Genomic DNA, 27435 nt, shown 5'->3' with positions numbered 1-27435 from the left:
TAATGACTACTAATCAAATGTAACTGACTCTTGATTTTTTAGATTATGGTATTATCCTAATGATAGGAATGACCTTTTTGTTGAGATAACTGTTTTAAACATACGAATTTAATTTCATATAATTTCTTTTCATGGTGATAGTATCATGGTATGGGAAAATATTTAAAAAATTAAAAGGGTGGAAGTGAAGTAAATTCTTTTTTCCCCCATTTCAGACAATCCACTGAACAATGAAAATTCTAGAACCCACTCTTCTGTGATTGCAACAAGCAAGCTATCAGTAAAACCTTCCATCTTTCACAAAGATGCTGCTACATTAGAACCCCCATCTTCCGCTAAGATTACCTTTCAGTGTAAACACACAAGTGCCCTTTCTTCCCATGTTTTGAACAAGGAAGATTTAATTGAAGACCTTTCACAGCCAAACAACCTAGAGAAAAGTCTAGATCATTCAGTTGCTTCTTTTGCAAATGAAAGCACTTACTCTATGAAATACCCTGGGTCTTTAAGCAGTACTGTCCATTCAGAAAACTCTCATAAAGAGAGTAGTAAGAAAGATGTCCTCCCAGTATCTTCCTGTGAAAGTAGTATTTTTGATTATGAAGAAGATATTCCATCTGTCACAAGACAAGTACCAAGTAGAAAGTATACAAACATTAGAAAAATTGATAAGGATGCCCCTTTTATACATATGAACCGTCACACTAACGAAAATACATTGGGCAAAAATTCTTTCAACTTTTCTGACTTAAATCATTCAAAAAGTAAATTATCCTCTGAAGGAAATGAAAAAGGAAACAGTACAGCTCTGAATAGTTTATTCCCTTCGTCACTGACTGAAAATTGTGAATTGCTATCATGCTCAGGGGAGAATAGAACTATGGTGCATTCTCTTGATAGCATTGCTGATGAAAGTGGACTAAATAAACTTAAAATTAGATATGAAGAATTTCAAGAACATAAACCAGAAAAACCAAGCCTCAGCCAGCAAGCAGCACATTATATGTTTTTTCCCAGTGTTGTTCTTTCTAATTGTCTCAGTAGGCCACAAAAACTCTCTCCTGTCACATATAAACTACATCCTAGCAATAAACAGTCCCGGTTAAAAATGAATAAAAAGAAGCTTGTAGGTCATCGAGAGAATTCTGCCGGAACTACTGAGACTGGATCCTCAAAAGATAATTGTATACAAAATAATCCTTGTAATAGTAATTCTGAGAAGGATAACGTATTGGCCAGTGATTTAATTAAGGCCAGCCATGGAGCTTTTGAAAATAAAACATCTACAGACAGTTTTGTAGACTGTCACTTTGGAGAAGGAGCCTTAGAAACTGAGCAGTCCTTTGGATTGTATGGAAATAAATACACACTTAGAGCCAAACGCAAGGTAAATTATGAGAATGAAGATAGTGAGTCAAGTTTTATAACACACAACTCAAAAATTAGCCTACCTCATCCCATGGAAATTGGTGAAAGTTTAGATGGAACTCTCAAATCTCGAAAACGCAGAAAAATGTCTAAAAAGCTGCCCCCTGTCATCATAAAGTATATTATCATTAATAGATTTAGAGGGAGGAAAAATATGCTTGTAAAGCTAGGAAAAATAGACTCTAAAGAAAAACAAGTAATATTAACAGAAGAAAAAATGGAACTGTATAAAAAACTTGCACCTTTGAAGGATTTTTGGCCAAAAGTTCCTGACTCCCCTGCAACCAAATATCCTATTTATCCACTAACACCAAAGAAAAGTCACAGAAGAAAATCAAAACATAAGTCTGCTAAGAAAAAAACTGGTAAGCAACAAAGGACAAACAGTGAAAATATTAAAAGAACTTTGTCTTTCAGGAAAAAACGGTCACATGCTATTCTTTCTCCTCCCTCACCATCTTATAATGCTGAAACCGAAGACTGTGACTTAAATTATAGTGATGTTATGTCTAAACTAGGTTTTCTTTCTGAGAGAAGCACAAGTCCCATAAACTCTTCTCCACCTCGCTGCTGGTCTCCCACAGATCCAAGAGCTGAAGAAATTATGGCTGCTGCCAATAAAGAAGCAATGCTTTTTAAGGGTCCTAATGCATATAATAGCAAGACTGTTAATTCCCGTATAGGAAAAAATAGTCGAGCAAGAACGCAGGTTAAGAAATCAAAAACAAAGCTTGTTAATCCCTCTGTAGTTACTAAGAAAAGGAACAAACGAAATCAGACAAATAAACTAGTAGATGATGGAAAAAAGAAACCAAAAGCAAAACAGAAACAAAAAGTAAATGAGAAAACTACACCAAGAAAGCACATAACACTAAAAGATGAAAAACTAAAATCTCAAGCTGGTGCTGAAGTTAAGTTTGTGCTGAAACATCAGAATGTGTCTGAGGCCTCAAATAGTTCTGGAGGCTCTCAACTACTTTTTAAACAGAAAGATGTGTCACTAATGGGCTCTGCTATAGATCATCCTCTTTCTGCTCCTCTCCCCACTGGAATTCATGCACAACAGAATTTATCTGGCTGCTTTTCTTCTTTCCTAGAAAGCAAGAAGCCTGTAGATGTGCAAACATTCCCCAGTCCACAAGATGATTTGCATTCATCAGTTGTTTGTAGTTCTTTGGGACCTGGAATCTCAAAAATTAATGTTCAGCGGTCTCATAATCAAAATGCTATGTTTACTCTAAAAGAATCAACCTTGATTCAAAAAAATATATTTGACCTTTCAAACCATTTGTCTCAGGTAGCACAGAATACACAGATGTCTTCTGGTATCATGTCTCCAAAGATAGAAGAGAATGCAAATGTACAAAAAAACTATTTGTCATCTCTTGGAAAGTTAAACGACTATCGTAATTCCGTAGAATCAAAGCCAGACCAGACGTATGCCCCTAATTTTTTGCATTGCAAAGACAGTCAGCAGCAGATTGTGTGCATGGCAGAACAGTCAAAGCACAGTGAAATTTGTTCTCCAGGTAAAGCAGCTTCAGAGGAAAGTCAGATGCCTAATAATTGCTTTGTAACTTCCTTGAGAAGCCCAATCAAACAAATAACATGGGAGCAAAAACAAAGGGGCTTTATTTTAGATATGTCAAATTTTAAACCTGAAAGGGTAAAGCAAAGGTCATTGTCAGAAGCAATTTCACAAACCAAAGCACTTTCTCAGTGTAGAAATCGAAATATGTCAACACCTTCAACGTTTGGTGAAGGACAGTCTGGACTGGCAGTTCTAAAAGAATTGTTACAGAAAAGACAGCAGAAAGCACAGAATGCAAATAGTATGCAAGACCCATTATCTAATAAACAGCAACCAAACAAAAATATCTCTCATTCCCTTGAGCATAACAAATCAATTAAACGAACACGATCAGTAACATCTCCAAGAAAACCTCGAACTCCCAGAAGTACAAAACCTAAAGAAAAAATTCCCAAACTTCTTAAAGTAGACTCTCTAAATTTACCAGCCTCTGGCCAGTTGGATAACTCCCTATCGGATGATAGTCCTATCTTTTTTTCAGATCCAGGATTTGAAAGTTGTTATTCACTTGAAGATAGCTTGTCTCCTGAACATAATTATAATTTTGATATTAATACAATAGGTCAAACTGGATTTTGTAGCTTTTATTCTGGAAGTCAGTTTGTCCCAGCAGATCAGAATTTGCCTCAAAAGTTCCTGAGTGATGCAGTTCAGGATCTTTTCCCAGGACAAACTGTAGAAAAAACTGAATTTTTAAGTCATGATAACCAGAAGTGTGATGAAGACAAACATCATGCCTCAGACTCAACCTCATGGATTAGATCTGGTACTCTAAGTCCTGAATTATTTGAGAAATCATCCATAGATAGCAATGAGAATCATCGCCACAATCAGTGGAAAAATACCTTTCATCCTCTAACAACTCGGCCTAATTCAATAATGGAGTCTTTCTGTGTCCAGCAGTCAGAGGATTGTCTAAATGAAAAATCTAGATTGAATAGGAGTTCAGTAAGCAAAGAAGTGTTTCTTAGCCTCTCACAGCCAGGCAATTCAGACTGGATTCAAAGTCATACCAGAAAAGAAATGGGACAGTCTCTTGATGCAGTCAATACCTCTTTTACTACAATACTATCTTCCCCTGATGGTGAACTTGTAGATGCAGCCTCTGAAGATTTGGAATTGTATGTTTCAAGAAACAATGATATGTTGACACCAACTCCTGATAGTTCACCAAGGTCTACCAGCTCTCCCTCACAATCTAAAAATGGCAGTTTCACCCCTCGAACTGCTCACATTTTGAAACCACTTATGTCCCCACCAAGCAGGGAAGAAATTATGGCAACTTTGTTGGATCATGACCTTTCAGAAACTATTTACCAGGAACCATTTTGCAGTAATCCTTCTGATGTACCAGAAAAGCCCAGGTAATCAGAATTATTTTTTCCCCTTGGGTTGCTCTGAATAATTATAATGTATGTAACAACATTTGGTACCTGACTGCTACTTTTTTGGCTGTGATATTGTATTTGTAAGTATATCATTGTGAAAACAATTTATAATTATGGACATATTAAGAAAATAACTAGCTGGACAGTTGCACCTAGAGAAATTTATTTAAGTTGATCAGTGTTGGTCTTGGATCTACTATTATTTTGCACTGCGTCAACATTAAGGATTAGAGGCTCACTATGACATGATGCCAAATTAAGAAGGATGTCATAATACTTAATACTTATAAAAGTATAATTATCATTTTACAGATGGTATTTATTTCTAAAATGGTAAACTTTCATAATTTAAAAACTTCATTTTTAAAAAGTGTTTGAAAATAAGCATGCATATGTTTTAAATACTGCTATGATATATCTCTAAATGAAGATTATTTTAAGTTGTTTCTATTACATACCACTCTCTTTTCATGTTGCCAACATCTTCAATCATATTGTTACTATTGTTAGTTTGTATAGTTATTAGGAGTGCAATATGGATTTTGGTTCCCCTTATCTCTTCTTTCAAGAATCTTTTCAGAGAAGTGGTAAACAGAGAGACAGATGCACACACACACACACACACACACACACACACACACACACACGGCCAATAGCAAAATCTGAAGGAATCACAGCACTGGCCTATTTGTAAACCAGTAGTTAAGTAGGTATCCTGTCCTGCCTGCTTCATCAAGATATAGAACATATCTGATAAGAGCTCAGTTGGGGAACATGGCTTAATCCAGGAAGTTTAAGTGATGGCTTTTGGTCCTGCCCCCGTTTCTTTGATCCCTTTTCCTAATCAGTTGCAGAGAGAGGCAGTTCATTTCAGACATCCAGTCAGAAGCAGAGAAGAATGGCTAGGACTGCTGAGGCAGACCCTGCTTAGTCTAAATGATGGAAAGAGATATGAAGTGCCAACTAAGGCAAGAGGCCACCCTGCATGTATGCACTGACCTTGAGCACCACCATGCTCCTGACCCTAGTGAAAGAGACAGTGAGTGCTGGGCTTTTTACCCGAAGATTGGCAGTAATTTCTGCAGGAGTCCATTTAAGAAAGGGGTGAGAAAAAGTCATCAGAAATATAGAGTAGAAGAAGTTCCCTCCTCTGAGGACTTGAAGTAAAGGGCAGAAAATACCTCCCCCTACCTTACCCCCATACTTCCTAAAACATAGTTTTGCTGTTCTGTTTTGCCCAGTACCCACATGTGGCCTTTTAACATGAATGGAACTCTTTCTTTTTATTTCACTGCCAGAATATATGAATATATAATCCTTAGACATTAGTTTCCATTATTTTGGAGGCTTTGACTTTACCAGTAGTGATTATGGTATATTTTTTCATTGATCTATATTTTCTTCTCAGCCTTACACATCTTTTTAATTCCCAGTTAATTTATCATGTGCTAGTCATTTACTCTGTGTTGCTATTAGTTGTTGTCCAACTTGGACACTTGTTCTGCAGCTGAAATAAAAGGAGGATAGTCATGATATTTGAAAAACAATCTTTTTTTAAATTAAAAACTGTGTATTCACTGTAGAAAATTTAGGAAGTATAAAAGAAGAAATGAAAATTACACCATTTCTCTACCTAGTAACAGCCACTATTAATATTTTAATGTGTTTTCTTACTTTTTTAAAGTATAGCTTTTATTTTGTTTTATGAAATGTTCTTACTGTAGTCACAATATTGCATTGAAATTGATTCACTTACCATTATAATGTAAACATTTTCTAAATTTGAGTCTGTTGAAGCATCATTTTAATGGCTGCATAATACTCTATCATGTGATTATTACTGGACAGAAAGGTTGCTCTCTGTTTTGCTACTATACATAATTATGTGATTAGTATGTTCTTCATAAAGCATTTCTTCTATTTTGGAATTTTTACTTACAGCTCTTGAAGTAGGATTACTGAAAAATTTAAGGCTCTTCATATATATTAATTACAACATGAGCTGTAGCAATTAGCATGCTGCTGACAGTATTCAAGAAAGCTGAACCTACCACACCTCAGCAATTTTTGCTATTTTTTACTTCATTATGATCTCTGTATTATTAATATTAGAATTGGGTATAGTCACATGACATGTGTACTCATTTCCTTCAATAGCAATAATCCTGCTTCTAATTTTTCATAAAGCTGCAAGGTGGGTGTTGGGAAGGTGTTAGATCCTGATTATGGAGTTAAATAGTAGGGGCCAAAATCTTTCCATGTAAAGGGGAAAAGGAAATGTAACTCTGGTGCTGCTCCTTCAGCTTCAATCAGAAAACAAGAATTCAGTTCATTGAGTTTTATCTAGAGAATGACCTGGTCATTTGGGAAATCATGCCCTATGAGAAGTAACTGAAGAAACTAAGAACTATCTTCATATCCATGAGAGAGATACCATGAAGAAGAAAAAGTAGAGTTATTTTATGTTGCTGCAGAAGGCAGAAATAGTACCAATGGATATGTTAGAGAAGGAGAGAGGTTTAGCTTAATATTTATAATAACTATTGGAAACTAAACCATGTTACCTTTTAATTAGTGATTCCTCACATACACATACATTAGTAGCACTTAAATTATGTGGGCTCTGCCAACTCCTAAGTTCTTATGTTAGTATTAAACCTTGTCATGTAAAGGGAAGAAAGAATTATGGTAGTTTACCTCAACTGTATATAATTTTTTGTAATATTTAAGGGAATTTGATAGGGTACAAAGATTTGTTTGAACTGACTGGCTTTGCTGAACTACTATGTACAGAGAGTAGAGAATGTAGAAAGAGGCTATAGATAAAATCCAGGGATATAGTCTCAGATGGTAAACTCTTCCATTGTTTTTATCCTAATGTGGTGACAGTGGAAAATTATTTAAGATCAGTAGAGGAAAGGAATCTGATGAGCTTGTACCATCTCCTTGAAGAAAAGAAGGCTTCATTGGACACTTCAGACAAAAACAAATACCTTCTTTCCCCGGTATTGATGATACCTTCCGAAGGAAGTTAATTTAGTAGTCATATACCTGTGAGGAAAAGCATATTGAGATTAAAGATAGAGTGTACCTGCATAAAATGTGTGTGTTGGAGGGGATGGGTAGGGTGTGGAAAGGGAAGAAAGGTGGCATTTTTAAGACTCCAAAAGGAACTTTTAAAAATATCTAGGTTAAGGAGCTAAATATTTTGGTAATTGCTCTTTGAGGCAAAACAGTTGTTCTAAAATATATTGTTTATAGGGAGATCGGTGGACGGCTTCTCATGGTAGAAACACGACTTCCAAATGATCTGGCTGAGTTTGAGGGAGACTTTTCCTTGGAAGGACTTCGTCTGTGGAAAACAGCATTCTCAGTAATGACTCAAAATCCAAGACCTGGGTCACCCCCTCACAGTGGCCAACCAATTGTCAATAAAGGGTCAAGTAATAGCCATAAAATGGTTGAAGATAAAAAAATTGTGATTATGCCTTGCAAATGTGCCCCAAGTCGACAACTGGTTCAAGTATGGCTTCAAGCCAAAGAAGAATATGAACGTTCCAAGAAACTGTCTAAAAAGGAGCTAACTGGAGTTGTAAAATCTGATGACAACTTCAGCTCCTCAGTTAATCCAGATGACAAACCTGTAGTGCCTCCAAAAATGGATACAACTGCACACGTACTCCCCACTACAGCACATACCAAGGAAGATGTTGATAATTCTCAGATTGCTTTACAAGCACCAACCACAGAATGCAGTCGAACTGCAAGTGAAAGTCAGACGCTGCCACCAGTTCCTTCTGCAGATGATGCTGAGAAAGAAGAGGATGATGATGATGACTATTGTGTTGGTTATAGCTCCCCTGATTCTCCAGTGATTCCCCCTTGGCAAGAAGCAACATCACCAGATTCCAAAACATTAAATGGAGGTGACAGACCCTCATCACTAGTAGAGGACCTACATTCTCTGACTATTGAGAACTTCTTAAAGCCTGTAAAAGATGGTATACAGAAAAGCCCCTGCAGTGAGCCTCAGGAACCTCTAGTGGTATCCCCAATTAATGTTAGGACAAGAACTGGGATATGTGAATCACTTTGCCTTCATAGTACACCAATCATACAGAGAAAACTTGTGGAAAGGCTTCCTGAGGCAACTGGCCTTAGCCCTTTGTCAACAGGTAAGTTTTACAAGTAACAGAAAGCCTCCATAAAGCTTTTCAATAGACTATGTAATGAAAATCAGATATTTTTAAATGAAATTTTAGCTCAGCTAATGAGAGATTATTGTTATTTTATCATGTCTTGGAAAGACATCATCACCTGGAAACTTTTTTATTTTTCTGCTGTGAAATATACTTACATCTACTTCCATCCTGTCTTCTTGCCTTCTCGGTAAAATATAGGAGCCCTCTCAGAAACCTTACCTTCTTCTCAACTTGATTTTTCCCATTGGCTTTGGTATATACCCAAATCTCTCCCACCCTTTGAAATAGAAAAAAAAACAAACACCTGCCTTGACCTTACAGCTGCCGGCTTCTGGTCTTTTTTCTCTGCTTCTCTCCTTTAAAGCCAAATTTCTTAAAAGATTTCTCCAATTTGACAACTCTATTTCTTTACCTTCTACTCATTTCTCAACCCACTCCAAACTGGATTGTGCCCCCATCATCCCGCCAGTATGGCTCTTGTAAAGATTCTTTATAACCTTCAGGTAGCTAAAGCTAATGGATGTTTTTCAGTCTTCCTGTCACATGCCCTCTAAGCAGCCATTGTCTTGCTGACCACACCTTCCTTCTTTGAGCTTCCTTTCCCCCTTAGCTTTTCCCCTGCTCCTCTGTTTCTAACTGCTTGCTTTCCTTTGAAGCTTATCTCACATTCTCAGTTATTATCTGAATAGTGGAGTTTATTAAGGCTTAGCCTTAAGCTTTCTCTCTCTATGTTCTTTCCCTGTATGACCTAATTCCTGCCCACAGGATTACTATAGATAACACAAATTTAAATTTCCAGTTCAGAACCCTCTTTTAAGCTCCAGAACACTATATCCAGCTGCCTTTGGCATTTCTACTTGAATGCTCAAAGCCACCACAAGGTCAGTATTTTTTTAACTTAATTTGTGATCTCACTGCATTCATTCACCACCAACCACATAGCACACTTTATGCACACACATACATGCCCGCACATTGAAAACCATTGGTCCTCTTTCATTTTTCCTTATTTCAATGAATAGTACCACCATTTCTCTGTCACTGAGTTACACAGGTCAGAAACAAGGGATTTATTTATAATACTCACCTGATTGCCTCACTGCCCATCCTGTGGTTTCCACACTTGTTTCCTAAATTACCCAGATCTCTCTACCTCTGTCTCTGCCACTACGAAGCCCTCGTCTCTCACCTGGGCTTCTACCCTAGCTTTCTTATTCACCCTTAACCAGTCTCTAGGTTTTTTTGCTCAGTAATCAGGGAAAATCCACACCCTGTTCCTAGTTAATTCCTACTCTTTCTTATGATTTTAGCTCAAAAAAGCCTTCCTAATCTCCCTGGCTAAAAATTACCAATTATATTCCCCTTTGTTGTACTTACCCCAGTTATAATTTTATTTTTCTGTGTGTATTGATATTTGATGAATGTCTGATTTCCTCTCTAGACCCCACAAGGGTAGATACTGTCTTTTCCTCCTCATCATAAATACTTGATAAATCAGTGAATAAACGGATTAAGTGATTCCCTAGGATAATAACTTAGGTATAAAAATCAATAATTAAAATCTAAATGTTATTATTTAATACAAATTTTAAAAGTTAGTGTGGGGAACCCAGGTTTGAATTAGTTTCATTTTTAAATTATGAGGTCTTTGTGAGGAATTTATAGGACAGTACTCATGAACGGTACCTAAGAGTTTGGAAAAACAACAAGAAAACAAACAAAAAAACCCCACAGAAGCAGGCAATTTTGATATGCATGTTAAATATAAAATTTCTTTCTACAGAACCCAAAACCCAGAAATTGAGTCATAAGAAAGGAAGTAACACTGATGCTTTTAGAAGAGTACTCTTAACACAAGCAAAGGTAACTATGCTAAACATATTTAAAGATCAGTGGATAAGATCCATTCTTATTCTTAGATTTCAGTTAGATAATTGATAACTTTGTGTCTCAATTTTTTAATTTATTATATTTTTGCATCATTTTATTTACATATCTTTGAGACAACAAGAAATTGCCTAATTTTTTTAAAGTTTTTTTTGTTGTTGGGATCTAAAAGATTCTTATATGTAAATACAAATATTACAGAGAAAGTGAATATGATAGCCAAAATGTGGATTATGAGGATACAAATACATTAACTGATTACTGGCAAAATCAGAACAATCCAATGACAGCAGAGCTCAAGTAAGTGATTTTTGATCCCACCAAAAATATATCCTTTTTCTTGGTTTATTACTTTTTTCTCAAATATAACATTATTGATTTTTCAGTTCATTTTACTAAGTAGCAAAGGAAAGCAACATTATTTACTACTGAAACTCTGAAAAATCATAAATGTCTTTATTCAAATACTAAAAATTGTGGTAATACTTAACCTAGAAATATATGGTTATGTGAAAAAAGTATACATTAGACATGTATCCTTAGAAATATATGATAGTGATCACTTCTCTATTGGTCACTTCTCATAAATATCATTAACTACATAGAATATATTTTAGTATTTTTATTTTGAGATTACAAATGCTTTTTAAAACTTTCATTTTTAAATCAGTATTATTGAATTACAAGTCATATATATTAAAAACAAGTACGAGTGTATTGTGAACATAAATCAACACTTTGGGGAAAATCGTTAATGGATGTGGAAATCAGAAAAAAATATTTTTTTAAAAAATAGATTCTATTCTTTCTAACCCCTTGAAAATTATTTATGCTTTAGTTTATCTTTCAGATACATGTTGTATTAGGGTAAAATAAAAACCCACAATTTCAAATCTTCTTTAAACTTTAGCCAAACTAGTTGCAAATACATTGCTTGCTTGCTTGCTTGCTTGTCATACTTCCAAGAAAGGTCAAGATAAATGTCCTTGTGGTAAAATGTCAACTCTCTGCAACACTATTATTTTCAATATTTTGGGTTTGTAAACTCAAAAATCAATTTATGGTTGGCTTACAGATTATATCAGATATTTCTACATATATATAGTTCTAGTATCTTGAATTACTAGCCTGAAAAAAATGCTAATAAAATACTTAAGTTTCTTCTTGGATCTAAAGAGATGATGCTAGTTTATCGTGTATTACTAAGTACATAAAGTATGTTGTCTAAGCAGAAATAAGTAATCAAAAAGAAAGGAAATAATTGCTCATTTATCTTTTTCTGGCTCTGTGTTTTTTTTAATAGAATCAATGTGCAGCAGTAAATACTCCAAAGAAAGACACTTCCCAGATTGATGGACCATCTTTAAACAATACTTACGGTTTCAAAGTCAGCATACAAAACTTACAGGAGGCAAAAGCTTTACATGAGGTAAAACGGTAACAGTAAGGACACATGCACTTTAACTCTTACGTTTTATTCTATGGTACAAGTATAGAAATTTTTTACTGACAGAGGAATACATTGAATTCTATACCTGTTAATCTTTATTTCGTTCTTATTATCCTTTCTATTTTATATATTTATATAAAACAGAGAAACTTTAAAACTAGTCATCAGTTACTGAGACTGCTTTGTGGTTTCACAATTTTCACAAAGCTTATACCTGAAATTTTAAAAGAAGCTAAAATTAGAAAAGGTTTTTTAGCTATTGGAAACTCTGTATGTTACTCTGGGATTATATTATATCCCATCCCAAATGTGATGTCTACTTGTGTTTTCTATTTGGTTGGCTCAGTGGATTAGTGCTTGCTACATTTGTTCACATAATCTTTATAAACCAGTTACCTTCACAGCACAGACTGTATGCAAAGACTCGGAAGCTATCTTGTAAAAATGTACATTCTCACTGGAGAATATGTATGAATGGTTCACTGTAAATTTATGTGTATTAAAGAAAACACAACAGTAACATATGTGACTGGCAATGAGGTGAAAATTAGAATATATTTTAGTTGTTTATACCTGTCCTGTCAGTATGGTAGCCACTAGCTATGTGGCTATTGAGAATTTTAAATTTGGCTTATACATCTAGGAATGGAATTTTAAATTTCGTTTAATTTTAACTAATTTGTTTCCATTAAAAATTTTGCAACCTCATTGAGATGTGCTATAAATGCAAAATGCATACTGCTTTCAAAGACTTAATAGGAAAATAGAATAAAAAGTACCTTATCAGTAATTTTTTATATTGATTACATGTTGAAAGGGTAGTTTTTGATGTATTGGATTAAATGAAAATATTTTTAAATTAATTTAACCTATTTTTACCATTTTTTAATGTGACAACTAGAAAATTTTAAATTATGTATGTGACTTTCATGATATTTCTTTTGGTCAGTGCTGGTTTATACAGTCGTTTTATGTTTTTGCCCTTGTAGCAGAGAATTTGATTCTTTTGTTGGTTTTTTGGTCTCAAGTCAGTTCTGTCTTCTAAGAATTGGATGAATAGACTAAGAGGAAACTTTAAATATTGTCCTCATTTTTACCCTAAATTTGAACTAAGAATTGTACTTTTGAGAATTAGATTGGAACATAGTCTAATTCCCTAATTGTTTATTTGTACATTTTTTCATTCAACAGCATTCATTTAGTTCCTGTTTTATACCTGGCCTTGTACTCTCCCCTGAAGCCCAGATAAATTAAGTAACAAACTCAGGAATATTTATCTTATCAAGTACACACCCGAAATTCGAAATTTAAAATACTTTGTTAAAAAATATTTATTAAAGCAAATTTGATACACCTTAACAAAAAGACTTGTTACATTTGATTTTTCTGTTATTATTTGAAAAAAATATTTTTCTTCCAGTACTGTTATTTTATTCTACGTAAACCTGTTTCAGAATCCTGGGCCTTCTTGAAGTTAAAATCACTTCGGGGGTCCAGCAGGTTGCTCATAGCTTCCCATCACATGCTTCCTTCATCTCAAGGCACACTCCAAATAGCCACCTGGTGGTCAAATAGGGATTGAACCAAAAAAATATCTACTATACTCTATTCCGTTTTCTACAAAATTGTGCTCACAGCATTTTTTCCTGTTTCCCATTACCCTGGGCTAATCTCTCTCTCTCTTCTGCATATAAATACTCAATTCAGAAGAGAAAATTTGCAATTGTTGCCCTTTCTTTTTTTTTTCAACGTCTTTATTGGAGTATAATTGCTTTACAATGTCGTGTGAGTTTCTGTTGTATAAAAAAGTGAATCAGCTATATGCATATGTATATCCCCATATCCCCTCCCTCTTGCGTTTCCCTCCCACTCTCTTTATCCCACCCCTCTAGGTGGTTGCAAAGCAGAGCTAATCTCCCTGTGCTATGCAACTGCTTCCCACTAGCTATCTTTTACATTTCGTAGTGTATAGATGTCTTAGTTACTCTCTCACTTTGCCCCAGCTTACTTCCTCCTCCTTGTGTCCTGAAGTCCATTCTCTACATCTGTGTCTTGATTCTTGTCCTGCCCCTAGGTTCTTCAGAACCATTTTTTAAAAAAATTCCATATATATGTGTTAGCATATGGTATTTGTTTTTCTCTTTCTGACTTACTTCACTCTGTGTGACAGACTCTGGGTCCATCTACCTCATTACAAATAACTCAGTTTTGTTTCTTTTTATGGCTGAGTAATATTCCATTGTATATATGTGCCACATCTTCTTTATCCATTCATCTGTCAATGGACACTTAGGTTGCTTCCATGTCCTGGCTGTTGTAAATAGTGCTGCAGTGAACATTGTGGTACATGACTCTTTTTGAATTATGGTTTTCTCAGGGTATATGCCCAATAGTGGGATTGCTGGGTCATATGGTAGTTCTATTTTTAGGTTTTCTTTTAGTTGTTTTTTTTTGCGGTACACAGGCCTCTCACTGTTGTGGCCTCTCCCGTTGCGGAGCACAGGCTCCGGACGTGCAGGCTCAGCGGCCATGGCTCACGGGCCCAGCCACTCCGCAGCATGTGGGATCTTCCCGGACTGGGGCACAAACCCATGTCCCCTGCATCGGCAGGTGGACCCTCAACCACTGTACCACCAGGGAAGCCCTATTTTTAGTTTTTTCAGGAACCTCCATACTGTTCTCCATAGTGGTTGTATCAATTTACATTCCCACCAACAGTGCAAGAGGGTTCCCTTTTCTCCACACCCTGTCCAGCATTTATTGTTTGTAGAATTTTTGATGATGGCCATTCTGACCGGTGTGTGGTGATACCTCACTGTAGTTTTGATTTGCATTTCTCTAATGATTAGTGATATTGAGCATCTTTTCATGTGTTTGTTGGCAATCTGTATATCTTCTTTGGAGAAATGTCTATTTAGGTCTTCTGCCCATTTTTGGATTGGGTTGTTTGTTTCTTTGATATTGAGCTACATAAGCTGCTTGTATGCTTTGGAGATTAATCCTTTGTCAGTTGCTTCGTTTGCAAATATTTTCTCCCATTCTGAGGGTTGTCTTTTTTATGGTTTCCTTTGCTATGCAAAAGCTTTTAGTTTCATTAGGTCCCATTTGTTTATTTTTATTTCCATTTCTCTAGGAGGTGGGTCAAAAAGGATCTTGCTGTGATTTATGTCATAGAGTGTTCTGCCTGTTTTCCTCTAAGAGTTTTATAGTATCCTCTAAGAGTTTTATAGTATCTGGCCTTACATTTAGGTCTTTAATCCATTTTGAGTTTATTTTTGTGTATAGTGTTAGGAAGTGTTCTAATTTCATTCTTTTACATGTAGCTGTCCAGTTTTCCCAGCAGCACTTATTGAAGAGGATGTCTTTTCTCCATTGTATATTCTTGCCTCCTTTATCAAAGATAAGGTGATCATATGTGTGTGGGTTTATCTCTGGGCTTGCTATCCTGTCCCATTGATCTATATTTCTGTTTTTGTTCCAGTACCATACTGTCTTGATTACTGTAGCTTTGTAGTATAGTCTGAAGTCCAGGAGCCTGATTTCTCCAGGTCCGTTTTTCTTTCTCAAGATTGCTTTGGCTATTTGGGGTCTTTTGTGTTTCCATACAAATTGTGCAATTTTTTGTTCTAGTTCTGTGAAAAATGCCAGTGGTAGTTTGATAGGGATTGCACTGAATCTGTAGATTGCTTTGGGTAGTAGAGTCATTTTCACAATGTTGATTCTTCCAATCCAGGAACACAGTATATCTCTCCATCTGTTTGTATCATCTTTAATTTCTCTCATCATTGTCTTATAGTTTTCTGCATACAGGTCTTTTGTCTCCTTAGGTAAGTTTATTCCTAGGTATTTTTTTCTTTTTGTTGCAATGGTAAATGGGAGTGTTTCCTTAATTTCTCTTTCAGATTTTTCATCATTAGTGTATAGGAATGCAAGAGATTTCTGTGCATTAATTTTGTATCCCGCTATTCTACCAAATTCATTGATTAGCTTTAGTAGTTTTCTGGTAGCATCTTTAGGATTCTCTATGTGTAGTATCATATCATCTGCAAACAGTGACAGTTTTACTTCTTCTTTTCCAATTTGTATTCCTTTTATTTCTTTTTCTTCTCTGATTGCCCTGGCTACAACTTCCAAAACTATGTTGAATAATAGTCATGAGAGTGAGCAACCTTGCCTTGTTCCTGATCTTAGAGGAAATGGTTTCAGTTTTTCACCATTGAGAACGATGTTGGCTGTGGGTTTGTCATATGTGGTCTTTATTATGTTGCAGTAGGTTCCCTCTATGCCTACTTTCTGGAGAGTTTTTATCATAAACGGGTGTTGAATTTTGTCAGAAGCTTTTTCTGCATTGATTGAGATGGCCATATGGTTTTTCTCCTTCAGTTTGTTAATATGGTGTATCACATTGATTGATTTGCATATATTAAAGAATCCTTCATTCCTGGGATAAACCCCATTGATCATGGTGTATGATCCTTTTAATGTGCTGTTGGATTCTGTTTGCTAGTATTTTGTTGAGGATTTTTGCATCTTTGTTCATCAGAGATATTGTTGGCCTGTAGTTTTATTTTTCTGTGACATCTTTGTCTAGTTTTGGTATCAGGTTGATGGTGGCCTCGTAGAATGAGCCTGGGAATGTTCCTCCCTCTGCTATATTTTGGAAGGGTTTGAGAAGGATGGGTGTTAGCTCTTCTCTAAATGTTTGAGAGAATTTGCCTGTGAAGGTATCTGGTCCTGGGCTTTTGTTTGTTGGAAGATTTTTAATCACAGTTTCAATTTCAGTGCTTGTCATTTGTTAATATTTTCTATTTCTTCCCGGTTCAGTCTTGGAAGGTTGTGCTTTTCTACGAATTTGTCCATTTCTTCCAGGTTGTCCATTTTATTGGCCTATAGTTTCTTGTAGAAGTCTCTCATGATCCTTTGTACATCTGCAGTGTAATTTGTTACCTCTCCTTTTTCATTTCTAATTCTATTGATCTGAGTCTTCTCGCTTTTTTTCTGGATGAGTCTGGCTAATGGTTTATCAACTTTGTTTATCTTCTCAAAGAACCAGCTTTTAGTTTTATTGATCTTTGCTGTTGTTTCCTTCATTTCTTTTTCATTTATTTCTTATTTCTGATCTGATCTTTATGATTTCTTTCCTTCTGCTAACTTTGGGGTTTTTTTGTTCTTTCCCTAATTCCTCTAGGTGTAAGTTTAGATTGTTTATTTGAGATTTTTCTTGTTTCTTGAGGTAGCATTGTATGCTATAAACTTCCCTCTTAGAACTGCTTTTACTTCATCCCATAGGTTTTGGTTCATTGTGCTTTCATTGTCATTTGTTTCTAGGTATTTTTTGATTTCTTCAGTGATCTCTTGGTTAATTAGTAGTGTATTGTTTAGCCTCCATGTGTTTGTATTTTTTTTACAGTTTTTTTCCTGTAACTGATATCTAGTCTCATAGCGTTGTGGTCAGAAAAGATACTTGATACAATTTCAGTTTTCTTAAATTTACCTAGGCTTGATTTGTGACCCAAGATATGGTCTATCCTGGAGAATGTTCAGTGAGCACTTGATAAGAAAGTGTATTCTGTTGTTTTTGGTTGGAATGTCCTATAAATATCAGTTAAGTCCATCTTAATGTGTCATTTAAAACTTGTGTTTCCTTATTCATTTTTATTTTGGATGATCTGTCTGTTGGTGAAAGTGGGGTGTTAAAGTCCCCTACTATTTCGGTGTTACTGTCGATTTCCCCTTTTATGGCTGTTAGCATTGCCGTGTGTACTGAGGTGCTCCTATGTTGGGTGCATAAATATTTACAATTGTTATATCTTCTTCTTGTATTGATCCCTTGATCATTACATAGTGTCCTTCTTTGTCTCTTGTAGTAGTCTTTATTTTAAAGTCTATTTTGTCTGATATGAGAATTGCTACTCCAGCTTTCTTTTGATTTCCACTTGCATGGAATATCTTTTTCCGTCCCCTCACTTTCAGTCTGTATTTGTCCCTAGGTCTGAATTGGGTCTCTTGTAGACAGCATATGTACGGGTCTTGTTTCTGTATCCAGTCAGACAGTCTATGTCTTTTGGTTGTAGCATTTAATTCATTTACATTTAAGGTGATTATTGATATTTATGTTCCTATTACCATTTTCTTAATTGTTTTGGGTTTGTTTTTGCAGGTCTTTTCCTTGTCTTGTATTTCCTGCCTAGAGAAGTTCCTTTAGCATTTGCTGTAAAGCTGGTTTGGTGGTGAATTCTCTTAACTTTTGCTTTATCTTTAAAGGTTTTAATTTCTCCATTGAATCTGAGTGGGATCCTTGCTGGGTAGAGTAACCTTGGTTGTAGGTTTTTCCCTTTCATCACTTTAAATATGTCCTGCTACTCCCTTCTGGCTTGCAGTGTTTCTGCTGAAAAATCAGCTGTTAACCTTATGGGGATTCCCTTGTATGTTATTTGTTGCTTTTCTCTTGCTGCTTTTAATATGTTTTCTTTGTATTTAATTTTTGAGAGTTTGATTAATATGTGTCTTGGCGTGTTTCTCTTTGGGTTTATCCTGTATGGGACTCTCTGTGCTTCCTGGACTTGACTGACTATTTCGTTTCCCATGTTAGGGAAGTTTTCGACTATAATCTCTTCAAATATTTTCTCAGTCTCTTCCTTTTTCTCTTCTTCTGGGACCCCTATAATTCGAATGTTGGTGCATTTAACTTTGTCCCAGAGGTCTCTGAGATTGTCCTCAATTCTTTTCATCGTTTTTTCTTTATTCTGCTCTGCAGTAGTTATTTCCACTATTTTATCTTTCAGGTCACTTATCTGTTCTTCTGCCTCAGTTATTCTGCTGTTGATTCCTTTTACAGTATTTTTAATTTCAGTAATTGTGTTGCTCATCAGTTTTTGTTTGCTCTTTAGTTCTTCTAGGTCCTTTTTAAATGTTTCTTGTATTTTCTCCATTTTGTTTCTGAGATTTTGGATCACCTTTACTATCATTACTCTGAATTCTTTTTCAGGTAGGTTGCCTATTTCGTCTTCATTTATTTGGTCTTGTGGGTTTTACCTTGCTCCTTCGTCTGTAATGTATTTTTTTGTAGGGTTTTTTGTTTTTGATGGGTGGTACTGTATTTCTGTCTCACTGGTTGTTTGACCTGAGACGTCCAGCAGTGGAGTTTGCAGGCAGTTAGATAGAGTTGGGTTTTGGTGCTGAGATGAGGACCTACGGGAGGCCTCACTCCGATTGATATTCCCTGGGGTCTGAGGTTCTCTGTTAGTCCAGCAGTTTGGACTGGGAGTTCCCACCACAGGAACTCGGGCCCAACCTCCAGCCTGGGAACCAAGATCTCGCAAGCTTCATGGCACGGTTAAAAAAAAAAAAAAGAGAGCGAGAGAAAAAGGAGCAGTACAATATCAAAGAATAAAAAAATAAAATTAGAAAGATAGAAAATACGTTAGGAAAAATTAAACTATAATTGAAAGAACTGCAACAAGGTAAAATAAAACCACAACAGAAAAAAGAAAGGGTGGGGGGAACAAGCCAAAAGGAGAGAACGATAACAAAGTATAAAGAATAAAATAAAATTAGAAAAATAAAAGATTTATTAGGAAAAATCAAAATATTAAAGAATCAACAACATTGAATCAACAAAGCAAAAGAGAACCCCAATCTAAAAGAGGAAAAAAGAAAAGAAAAGAAAAAAAAAAGCCTTGGCTATGGGGGTGGAGTTTAGGTGGGGGGGTGTAACTTAGGCAGAGGCAGGGTTTAGGGTGGGGCAGGACCTAGGTGGTTGGTGGGGGGGGGGTGTGTGTTCAAGTGTGGGGCAGGGCCTCTCGGGGGAGAGGCAGCACATGGAAAGGAGGGCCTCTGGAGTGTGGAGTTCCAGAGTTTGGAGGTAGGGCCCTGAGTGAGGGTGTGTGGGTGAGGTTTAGGCCCAGGTATTGTGGTGGGTCTCTGAGTGTAGAGGTGGGGCCCTGGGTGGGGGTGTAGGGGCGGGGCTTGGGCTCCGCTTTGCAGGAGGGAGGCTTGGAGGGCACAGGATTAGGCCCGGGAGCCCAACAGGCTCCCTGGTGCCTAAGTAGACAGGGAAAGCGCTGGCCCTGATCCCTTCCATTTCCTTGCACCACTCCCGCACCATCTCCCCCAGAGTCTCCCCCATCACCGCTGGACCCCTAACCATGGGTGGGTCCCACTGGGTGTAGGAACTCCTGCCCTCCCCGAGCCACCCCTCAGCCGGTCCCAGAGGTCCAGCCTTTACTTTTGCTCCCCCTTTCCTCCCTCCCATTCCTTCCGGACCCGCACAGCTAGAGGGCACCTAGGTGGGCAGAGGATCAGGCCTGGGATCTCATCAGGTTCCTGGGGGTCCACATGGGCAGGGGACACCTGGCTATGCTCCCTTTTGATCCTCTGCCCTTCCAGTTGTCCCCCAATTTCCCCCTTCGGTCGTGGGATCCCTGCCCCTCCCCAGCCGCCCCTCAGGGGCAGCAGTCCTGGGCCACCTCCAGTTCTCCTCCCCCTTCACTCCCCCCATGCCCCACGTCCTACCCAGTCGGTGGGGGTTCCTCCCATGCCCTAGGTGTCTATAGTCCCCCACTGGTGTCTGGTAGGTGCCCTAGCTTTGAGGAGATGTAAATCCACGTTCTCCTATTATGCCATCTTGACTCTGCCCCCCTTGTCCCTTTCTTACCCATGTCTTTACTGATAACACTTAGTACATCTCTCTCTCCATCTCTTCATTCCATATGTTGGCTTAGAAAAAAATGCCCCTAAGAACACTAATGCATTTTATGTCGAGGAATAAAAAGGCAAAATTTGAGTGTGCAGTTTGGCCTGGTATATGAATAAGTCAACCTCCAAGACTCTTTTTGACCTGAAATTGTCTTCAGGCTTCTCCATAGTCTTTCCACGTGTTCATTGTTTCCTAATTAAAGTGGGTTTTTTTTTTGTTTTGTTTGGGTTTGGAGAGAGGTTTTCCATTTCACATTTTTGTACATGCTTATCGTTTAAAAGAATAAATCCTGGAGAGTATATATTTAAAAGTAAAAGTTCTTTTCATTAGCTCCCCATTTTACTTGGTTTAATTTTTTTTTAATATTACTTGTTTTTTAAAAAAATAGAAACAGCAATATATATTTCTTAAGGAAAGTGGTGGATTTTTGGAAATTTGTTTTATTCCATATGCCTTATACATGCATAATTAATGTTCTTATATTTTAAAAAGTACTTAATAACAAAGTTACTAATGAATGCATGCACTATTACATACATGTACATGGTAAAAAATTTAACATCATGACAAAAAGATTACCACAATGTTCATTGCAGCTCTATTTACAATAGCCAGGACATGGAAGCAACGTAAGTGTCTATCAACAGATGAATGGATAAAGAAGATGTGGCACATATATACAATGGAATATTACTCAGCCATATAAAGAAACAAAATTGAGTTATTTGTAGTGAGGTGGATGGACCTAGAGTCTGTCATACAGAGTGAAGTAAGTCAGAAAGAGAAAGACAAATACAGTATGCTAACACATATATATGGAATCTAAGAAAAAAAATGTCATGAAGAACCTAGGGGTAAGACAGGAATAAAGACACAGACATAGAGAATGGACTTGAGGACATGGGGAGGGGGAAGGGTAAGCTGGGACGAAGTGAGAGAGTGGCATGGGCATATATACACTACCAAATGTAAAATAGATAGCTAGTGGGAAGCAGCTGCATAGCACAGGGAGATCAGCTTGGTGCTTTGTGACCACCTAGAGGGGTGGGATAGGGAGGATGGGAGGGAGGCACAAGAGGGAGGAGATATGGGGATATATGTATATGTATAGCTGATTCACTTTGTTATAAAGCAGAAACTAACACACCATTGTAAAGCAATTATACTACAATAAAGATGTTAAAAAAAAAAAGACAAAAAGATTTCCATTGAAAAGTAAGCTTCTCTCCCACCTGACTAAGCAGTCCACTTCCCCAAAAGCAATAAACAGTTTTATATTTTTTGTCTCTTTGCAGACATTTTCTATGCATGTACTTAACATTTTTAACATACATGGAAGCATACTACACTCGTTCCATTTATCCGTGTATTATGGTGGTCTTTCCATTTTAGGACACGTAGATCTGGCTCATTCTTTTGAAAATTTTAAAGGCTACAGAGTTTTCCATTCTGTAGTTTTTATGGAAGCCACATAATTTATGTAACCAGTTCCCAACTGATAGACATTTAGGTTTTTAGTCTTTTTAACTTATAAAAAACTGAAAATATTATCATCTTTAGTGAACATCTTTGTGCATATATTTTGGCTACATATATGAATATATCTACAGGCTTATTCTCAAGAGTATAAATGCTAGATCAAAGGATATGTCTTTTTTTCTAATTGAAATATAGTTGATTTACAACATTATATTAGTTTCAGGTGTACAACATAGTGATTCAATTTTTTTTTTTTTTTTTTTTTTTTTTGCGGGCCCAGCCACTCCGTGGCACGTGTGATCTTCCCGGACCGGGGCACAAACCTATGTCCCCTGCATCGCCAGGCGGACTCTCAACCACTGTGCCACGAGGGAAGCCCAGCAATGCTTTTTAAACAACAGTATCTCTACGATTGTCTTAATCTTTTACTTGCCTCTGCAGATAACACTAATGCTTCATCAGTTCTAATGTAATGGACATAAGACATATCCAACACCTAAATTTCAAGAGCAAAGGAAAAAATAATAAACTTCTGATGAAACCCAAGTGAAGAAAATACCCAAAACCTATGGGAAAGTTATGTAGAATGCAAACTCCTCTTACAGATAAGGTTATGCCATAATTTTGCAGCTGAAATGTTCAGGATCTTAATCTATTTTTGCGAAATAAAAGTGAAGTTGAGGGCTTCCCTGGTGGCGCAGTGGTTGAGAGTCCGCCTGGGGATGCAGGGAACACGGGTTCGTGCCCCGGTCCGGGAAGATCCCACATGCTGCGGAGCAGCTGGGCCCGTGAGCCATGGCCGCTGAGCCTGCGCGCCCGGAGCCTGTGCTCCACAATGGGAGAGGCCACAACAGTGAGAGGCCCGCGTACCGCAAAAAAAAAAAAAAAACAACAAAATTTATTATAAAATAATGGCTGTATTTCCCTGTACTGTACAAAATATCCTTGTTGCTTATTTATTTTATACATAGTGTTTTTTATCTCTTAATCCCCTGTCTGTATCTTGACCGTCTCCCCTTCTCTCTTCCCACTGGTAACCCCTAATTTGTTCTGTCCTTTTAAAATTTTGGTAGATATTTCTAAGTTGTCCTCCAAAGATATCTACCAAATTCTACTCCCATCACTAAGGAGAGCCTTGCATTTACATTTCTTCAACAGATGGCATGCAAGATAAATACAAAATATAAATCCTTTATTAAATTTATATGATCTGAGTAATTACCAGTAGTCTACTAATTTTTCATTGCCAGGTATATGTGTATTACTGGTACAATGATGGCTATAATTCTAGCTGTAATCATTAATCATCCAACATATATCTTGTTTTTCTTACCCAGAGTTTATTCTTACTCTGTCTTAGAAAGATAACAAAGGATTACAGTTAAGAAGAGTTTTTATTAGCATAGGAAAATAAGTGTAAAAAGCAAAATATTACATTTTTTGCATTATATGTCAAAGAGAAAATGTGCATAGGCAAAAAGCTGGCTATTGTGTAGTTGACACCATACAATTCTTATGATTTTTTGTTTTCAGGAAAAACTGTAATGAAAAATCTGCCTAGTATGTACAAAACTCTAAATTTAAGTAGCCCTCAGAGGATTAATAGGTAGGAGTTTCAAACTAAAAAATATCTGTCTTTTCCGTTTAAAATATAGGTAAAACTATAATTAACTGGGTAGAAAGTAAAAGGTAAAATCAACAGACTTTGGTTTGAATGTACGACCACCTGGACTAGTCATTCTCTTTCTCAAATAGAAATTGCGAAAATTCAGAGGCACTGCATGTACTCTAGACAGATAGTTTTAAGTGTGTGTTGTCATTAAGAAATTACAGCGTAAGCAGATTTTCTAAAAGAAAAACGTGAATTGATTTAAGCTAATCTTAGAAGTAAAAATCTAGTTTTAATTTGTAGAGTGTTAAATTGTGAATGTGTCCTTTATAACCATTTTTTCCTGTAATTTTACACGTGTATTTCCTTAGAGTCTTAGTGAAACATACTTCTTTCGGCATGTCTCAAAAAAAAATGTTTAAAAGTGTGATTTTTATTTCCTTTTATAGATACAAAATCTTACTCTAATCAGTGTGGAATTACATGCTCGAACTAGACGAGACTTAGAACCAGATCCTGAATTTGACCCAATCTGTGCTCTGTTCTACTGCATCTCATCTGACACTCCACTGCTGGATACAGACAAAACAGAACTCACAGGTGTAATAGTGATTGATAAAGACAAGACAGTCTCTAGTCAAGGTATTGTTCATTTTTATTAATTTTATACCTACCTACATTAGGATGAACCTTTTAATGGCACAGTTTCTTTGCTCAAGATCTAAACCAAGCAAGCATAAGGAACTCCTCTGTAAAATGTTTGCTGAGGTGGGAGTAGGAAATGTTGTCTATAGCTTTGTCCTAAATTCATTATTCTTGAATTATTGTTAGAAGTCAGAAACAATACAATATAAAGAGCTTAATAAAATTTCCAATTAGCATATCTAATTTGATCTAAATATTATTATATAAAATACTAATTGTTAATACTGAAGTCAAATAATTGTGTACGTTGGGTGGACAGCCTTCCTTATATATGCATGCTGGTATTTTGCTGCTAATACAGAGTTTCTCTTTACTTTAAGGAGTTAAGTTACTACTGTAAGTTAATGGTTTATAAAAGACTTAAGATATATTCTAATTTTGTTGATATCTCTTCCTAAATACATACACTTTTGGTTCAGAGGTACTTCATATAGGATACCATGTAAGGCAGTTTATAAAATACCAGGTGTTCCTCTGCAATTTTAAATAGTAATATGTGAATTCAGTCAATTGAGGAGGAAGTCTTAACATATAACAAAACTGTACAGGAATTTGCAGTTTAATCAGTGATGTGCTTGAGCTGGCTTGTACCAGTTCACAAGCCAATGCTAAATTTTCATGAATTTTTTGAACTAGTTGATGTCACATTGGTAGTTTCAAATTAGCCATGGTGGGAAGTTTTCACATCTTGGATATAGACAAGAAGTACAAATCAGGGCTTTTTTTTTTCTTTCCTGGAGAGGTGCTTATAAGCATTCTCCAGCATACCACTGAGTAAAATATTCTCCACTAAGCAAGCCTCTTCCTGTAGGAAGAAACAAAGTAATAATATTTCTTTTTGGGTGACACGTTATCTGGGGAATTTTGTGAATGTAGACTTTTCAGGAAAATAATTGAAAATATGAAATTTGAATTTTCAGTTACATGTACTAGAAAACCTTTAAGAAAATTTTCAAGAAACTGAGCTAATTACATATTTACTTTGGGGAATGCTGTCTCATTTTAAAGTATTTTAGGTGCATAGTCTTACTCAAAAGTAAGGGATAATATTACTTAAACAATTATATGTAATAAATATTTTGTTTATTCTTAGATATCAGATATCAGACCCCATTGCTTATTAGATCTGGGATTACAGGACTAGAAGTTACCTATGCTGCTGATGAGAAGGCACTTTTTCAAGAAATTGCACATATAATAAAGAGGTATTGTTTTGTATTTTCTGATTTTTTTTCCAGTTTTTGTTCAGAGTCCTTTTGTGCTACTTTTGATTAATATAGGTGAAAGTTAAAAATAGGAAGTGATGGGCTTCCCTGATGGTGTGGTGGTTAGGAATCCGCCTGCCAGTGCAGGGGACACAGGTTCAAGCCCTGGTCTGGGAAGATCCCACATGATGCCGTGGAGCAACTAAGCCCGTGTGCCACAACTACTGAGCCTGCGCTCTAGAACCTGCGAGCCACAACTACTAAAGCCCATGTGCCACAACTACTGAAGCCCACACACCTAGATCCTGTGCTCCGCAACGAGAAGCCACCGCAAGGAGAAGCCCATGCACTGCGACGAAGAGTAGCCTCCACTCGCCGCAACTAGAGGAAGCCCACATTGCAGCAACAAAGACTCAACTCAGCCACAAATAAATAAATAAAAAAGAAAAAAAATTATTAAAAAATTTTAAAAAATAGGAAGCGAATACCTTCCTATGGCCCTTGAAAGAAAAGTTAGCCCGGAAAGGATTTTGCCCTCATCTCCAACCACCATCACCATTTCCAGCAGATTAGGAATAAGAAAAGGAGTATTCTACTCTCAGGATTTGGGGCCAGTGAAAGAGAAATATTAGCTTAGCCTCTAGCTTTCCCAGTTGGATTTTAGCATTTTTCTATGGTGATGAAATAATGAGTAACTGTACTAAAGTTAAATTGTATTATTCATTAAATAGTCTTCTACCTTGGGAGCCAGCCACCATTTCAGTACCTCTTTTCTTTTTCTTTTTTTTTTTTTTAAAGAAAATTTTTTCTGAGTTTTAAACAAATCAGTATTTCCAAAAAACTTTGGAATGTAATTTGTTCATAAATTTAGGACTATCTGGTACATACTTTTTTGTGCACATAGTTTCTTGAAAATCTCTTTTGACCATTTGATAGTTGGCTTTGATGCTTGATAGTAGAATCTTGTCAAAATTTATGAAAGAGTTTTTAACCAAAAAAATTTTAATTTAAAAATTAAACGATTAAGTGGATCTCTTTTGCATTTTCTCAAGAGTATAACTCTTAGTAGCCATTGCCCATTGCTAGATTTAGGTTTTTAAATGCCTAAAGCAGGCTGGAAAATACTCTGGATCCTGATGTATGGATAAAAGCTGTCCTTGAGCGTGTTGTTACACTCAAGCCTTTCTGTTCTGCTTTTGTAGTCGAACTTTTTCCTATAAAACTGAGACGATATCCTGCATTAAAGATCAAGGTGGGGCTTCTCTGGTGGCGCAGTGGTTGAGAGTCCACCTGCCGATGCAGGGGACACGGGTTCGTGCCCTGGTCCGGGAAGATCCCACATGCCGCGGAGCGGCTGGGCCCGTGAGCCATGGCCACTGAGCCTGCGTGTCCGGAGCCTGTGCTCCGCAATGGGAGAGGCCACAACAGTGAGAGGCCCGCGTACTGCAAAAAAAAAAAAAAAAAAAAAAAAGGTCAAGGTGATGTTTTACTAATTCAACATCTGATTGCATCCCAGATGGGTTAACATAAACCATTTTGAAAATCAGAAAACCAGAAAACGTTTTCAGTGAAACAAAATTAGATTAAATGTCAAAGCATAAAAAAAATGATATGCTGCTACCCACCACTCTAGGGAGGAAAAAAGAGGAATGTATTTTTACTATTTATTGCACCGGTGACTGGATGGATTCCCATCCATTTGAGTCTTGCCATTGTCAGTCCTATCTTTTATCTTCTCATAGAGATATCAACATGTCAGGTACTTTTAGTACCCCCACTGCAAGCAGCTTAGC

At 36.6% G+C, this 27435-nt stretch overlaps 1 protein-coding gene across 5 annotated transcripts in view; it reads left to right on the top strand.

The window, feature by feature from the left end:
- Positions 1–27435, top strand: part of REV3L (REV3 like, DNA directed polymerase zeta catalytic subunit) — a 230608-nt gene that overhangs the window by 145130 nt on the left and 58043 nt on the right. For all 5 annotated transcript variants that reach the window (XR_013830767.1, XM_079939298.1, XM_079939295.1 and 2 more), the window contains 6 exons: positions 216–4383; positions 7669–8582; positions 10393–10472; positions 11800–11925; positions 24182–24374; positions 25531–25642. Coding sequence is in view for 4 of the 5 variants with exons in the window: in XM_079939298.1 (XP_079795424.1) it covers positions 216–4383; positions 7669–8582; positions 10393–10472; positions 11800–11925; positions 24182–24374; positions 25531–25642 (5593 nt within the window). In the remaining variant the exon portion in view is untranslated. The remainder of the gene's footprint in view (positions 1–215; positions 4384–7668; positions 8583–10392; positions 10473–11799; positions 11926–24181; positions 24375–25530; positions 25643–27435) is intronic.

This window comes from Stenella coeruleoalba (assembly GCF_951394435.1).
Source record: "Stenella coeruleoalba genome assembly, chromosome: 12".
Lineage (NCBI taxonomy): Eukaryota > Metazoa > Chordata > Mammalia > Artiodactyla > Delphinidae > Stenella > Stenella coeruleoalba.
Note: the sequence above shows the minus strand (reverse complement) of the source record. Positions and strands in the feature narration are given on the sequence as shown.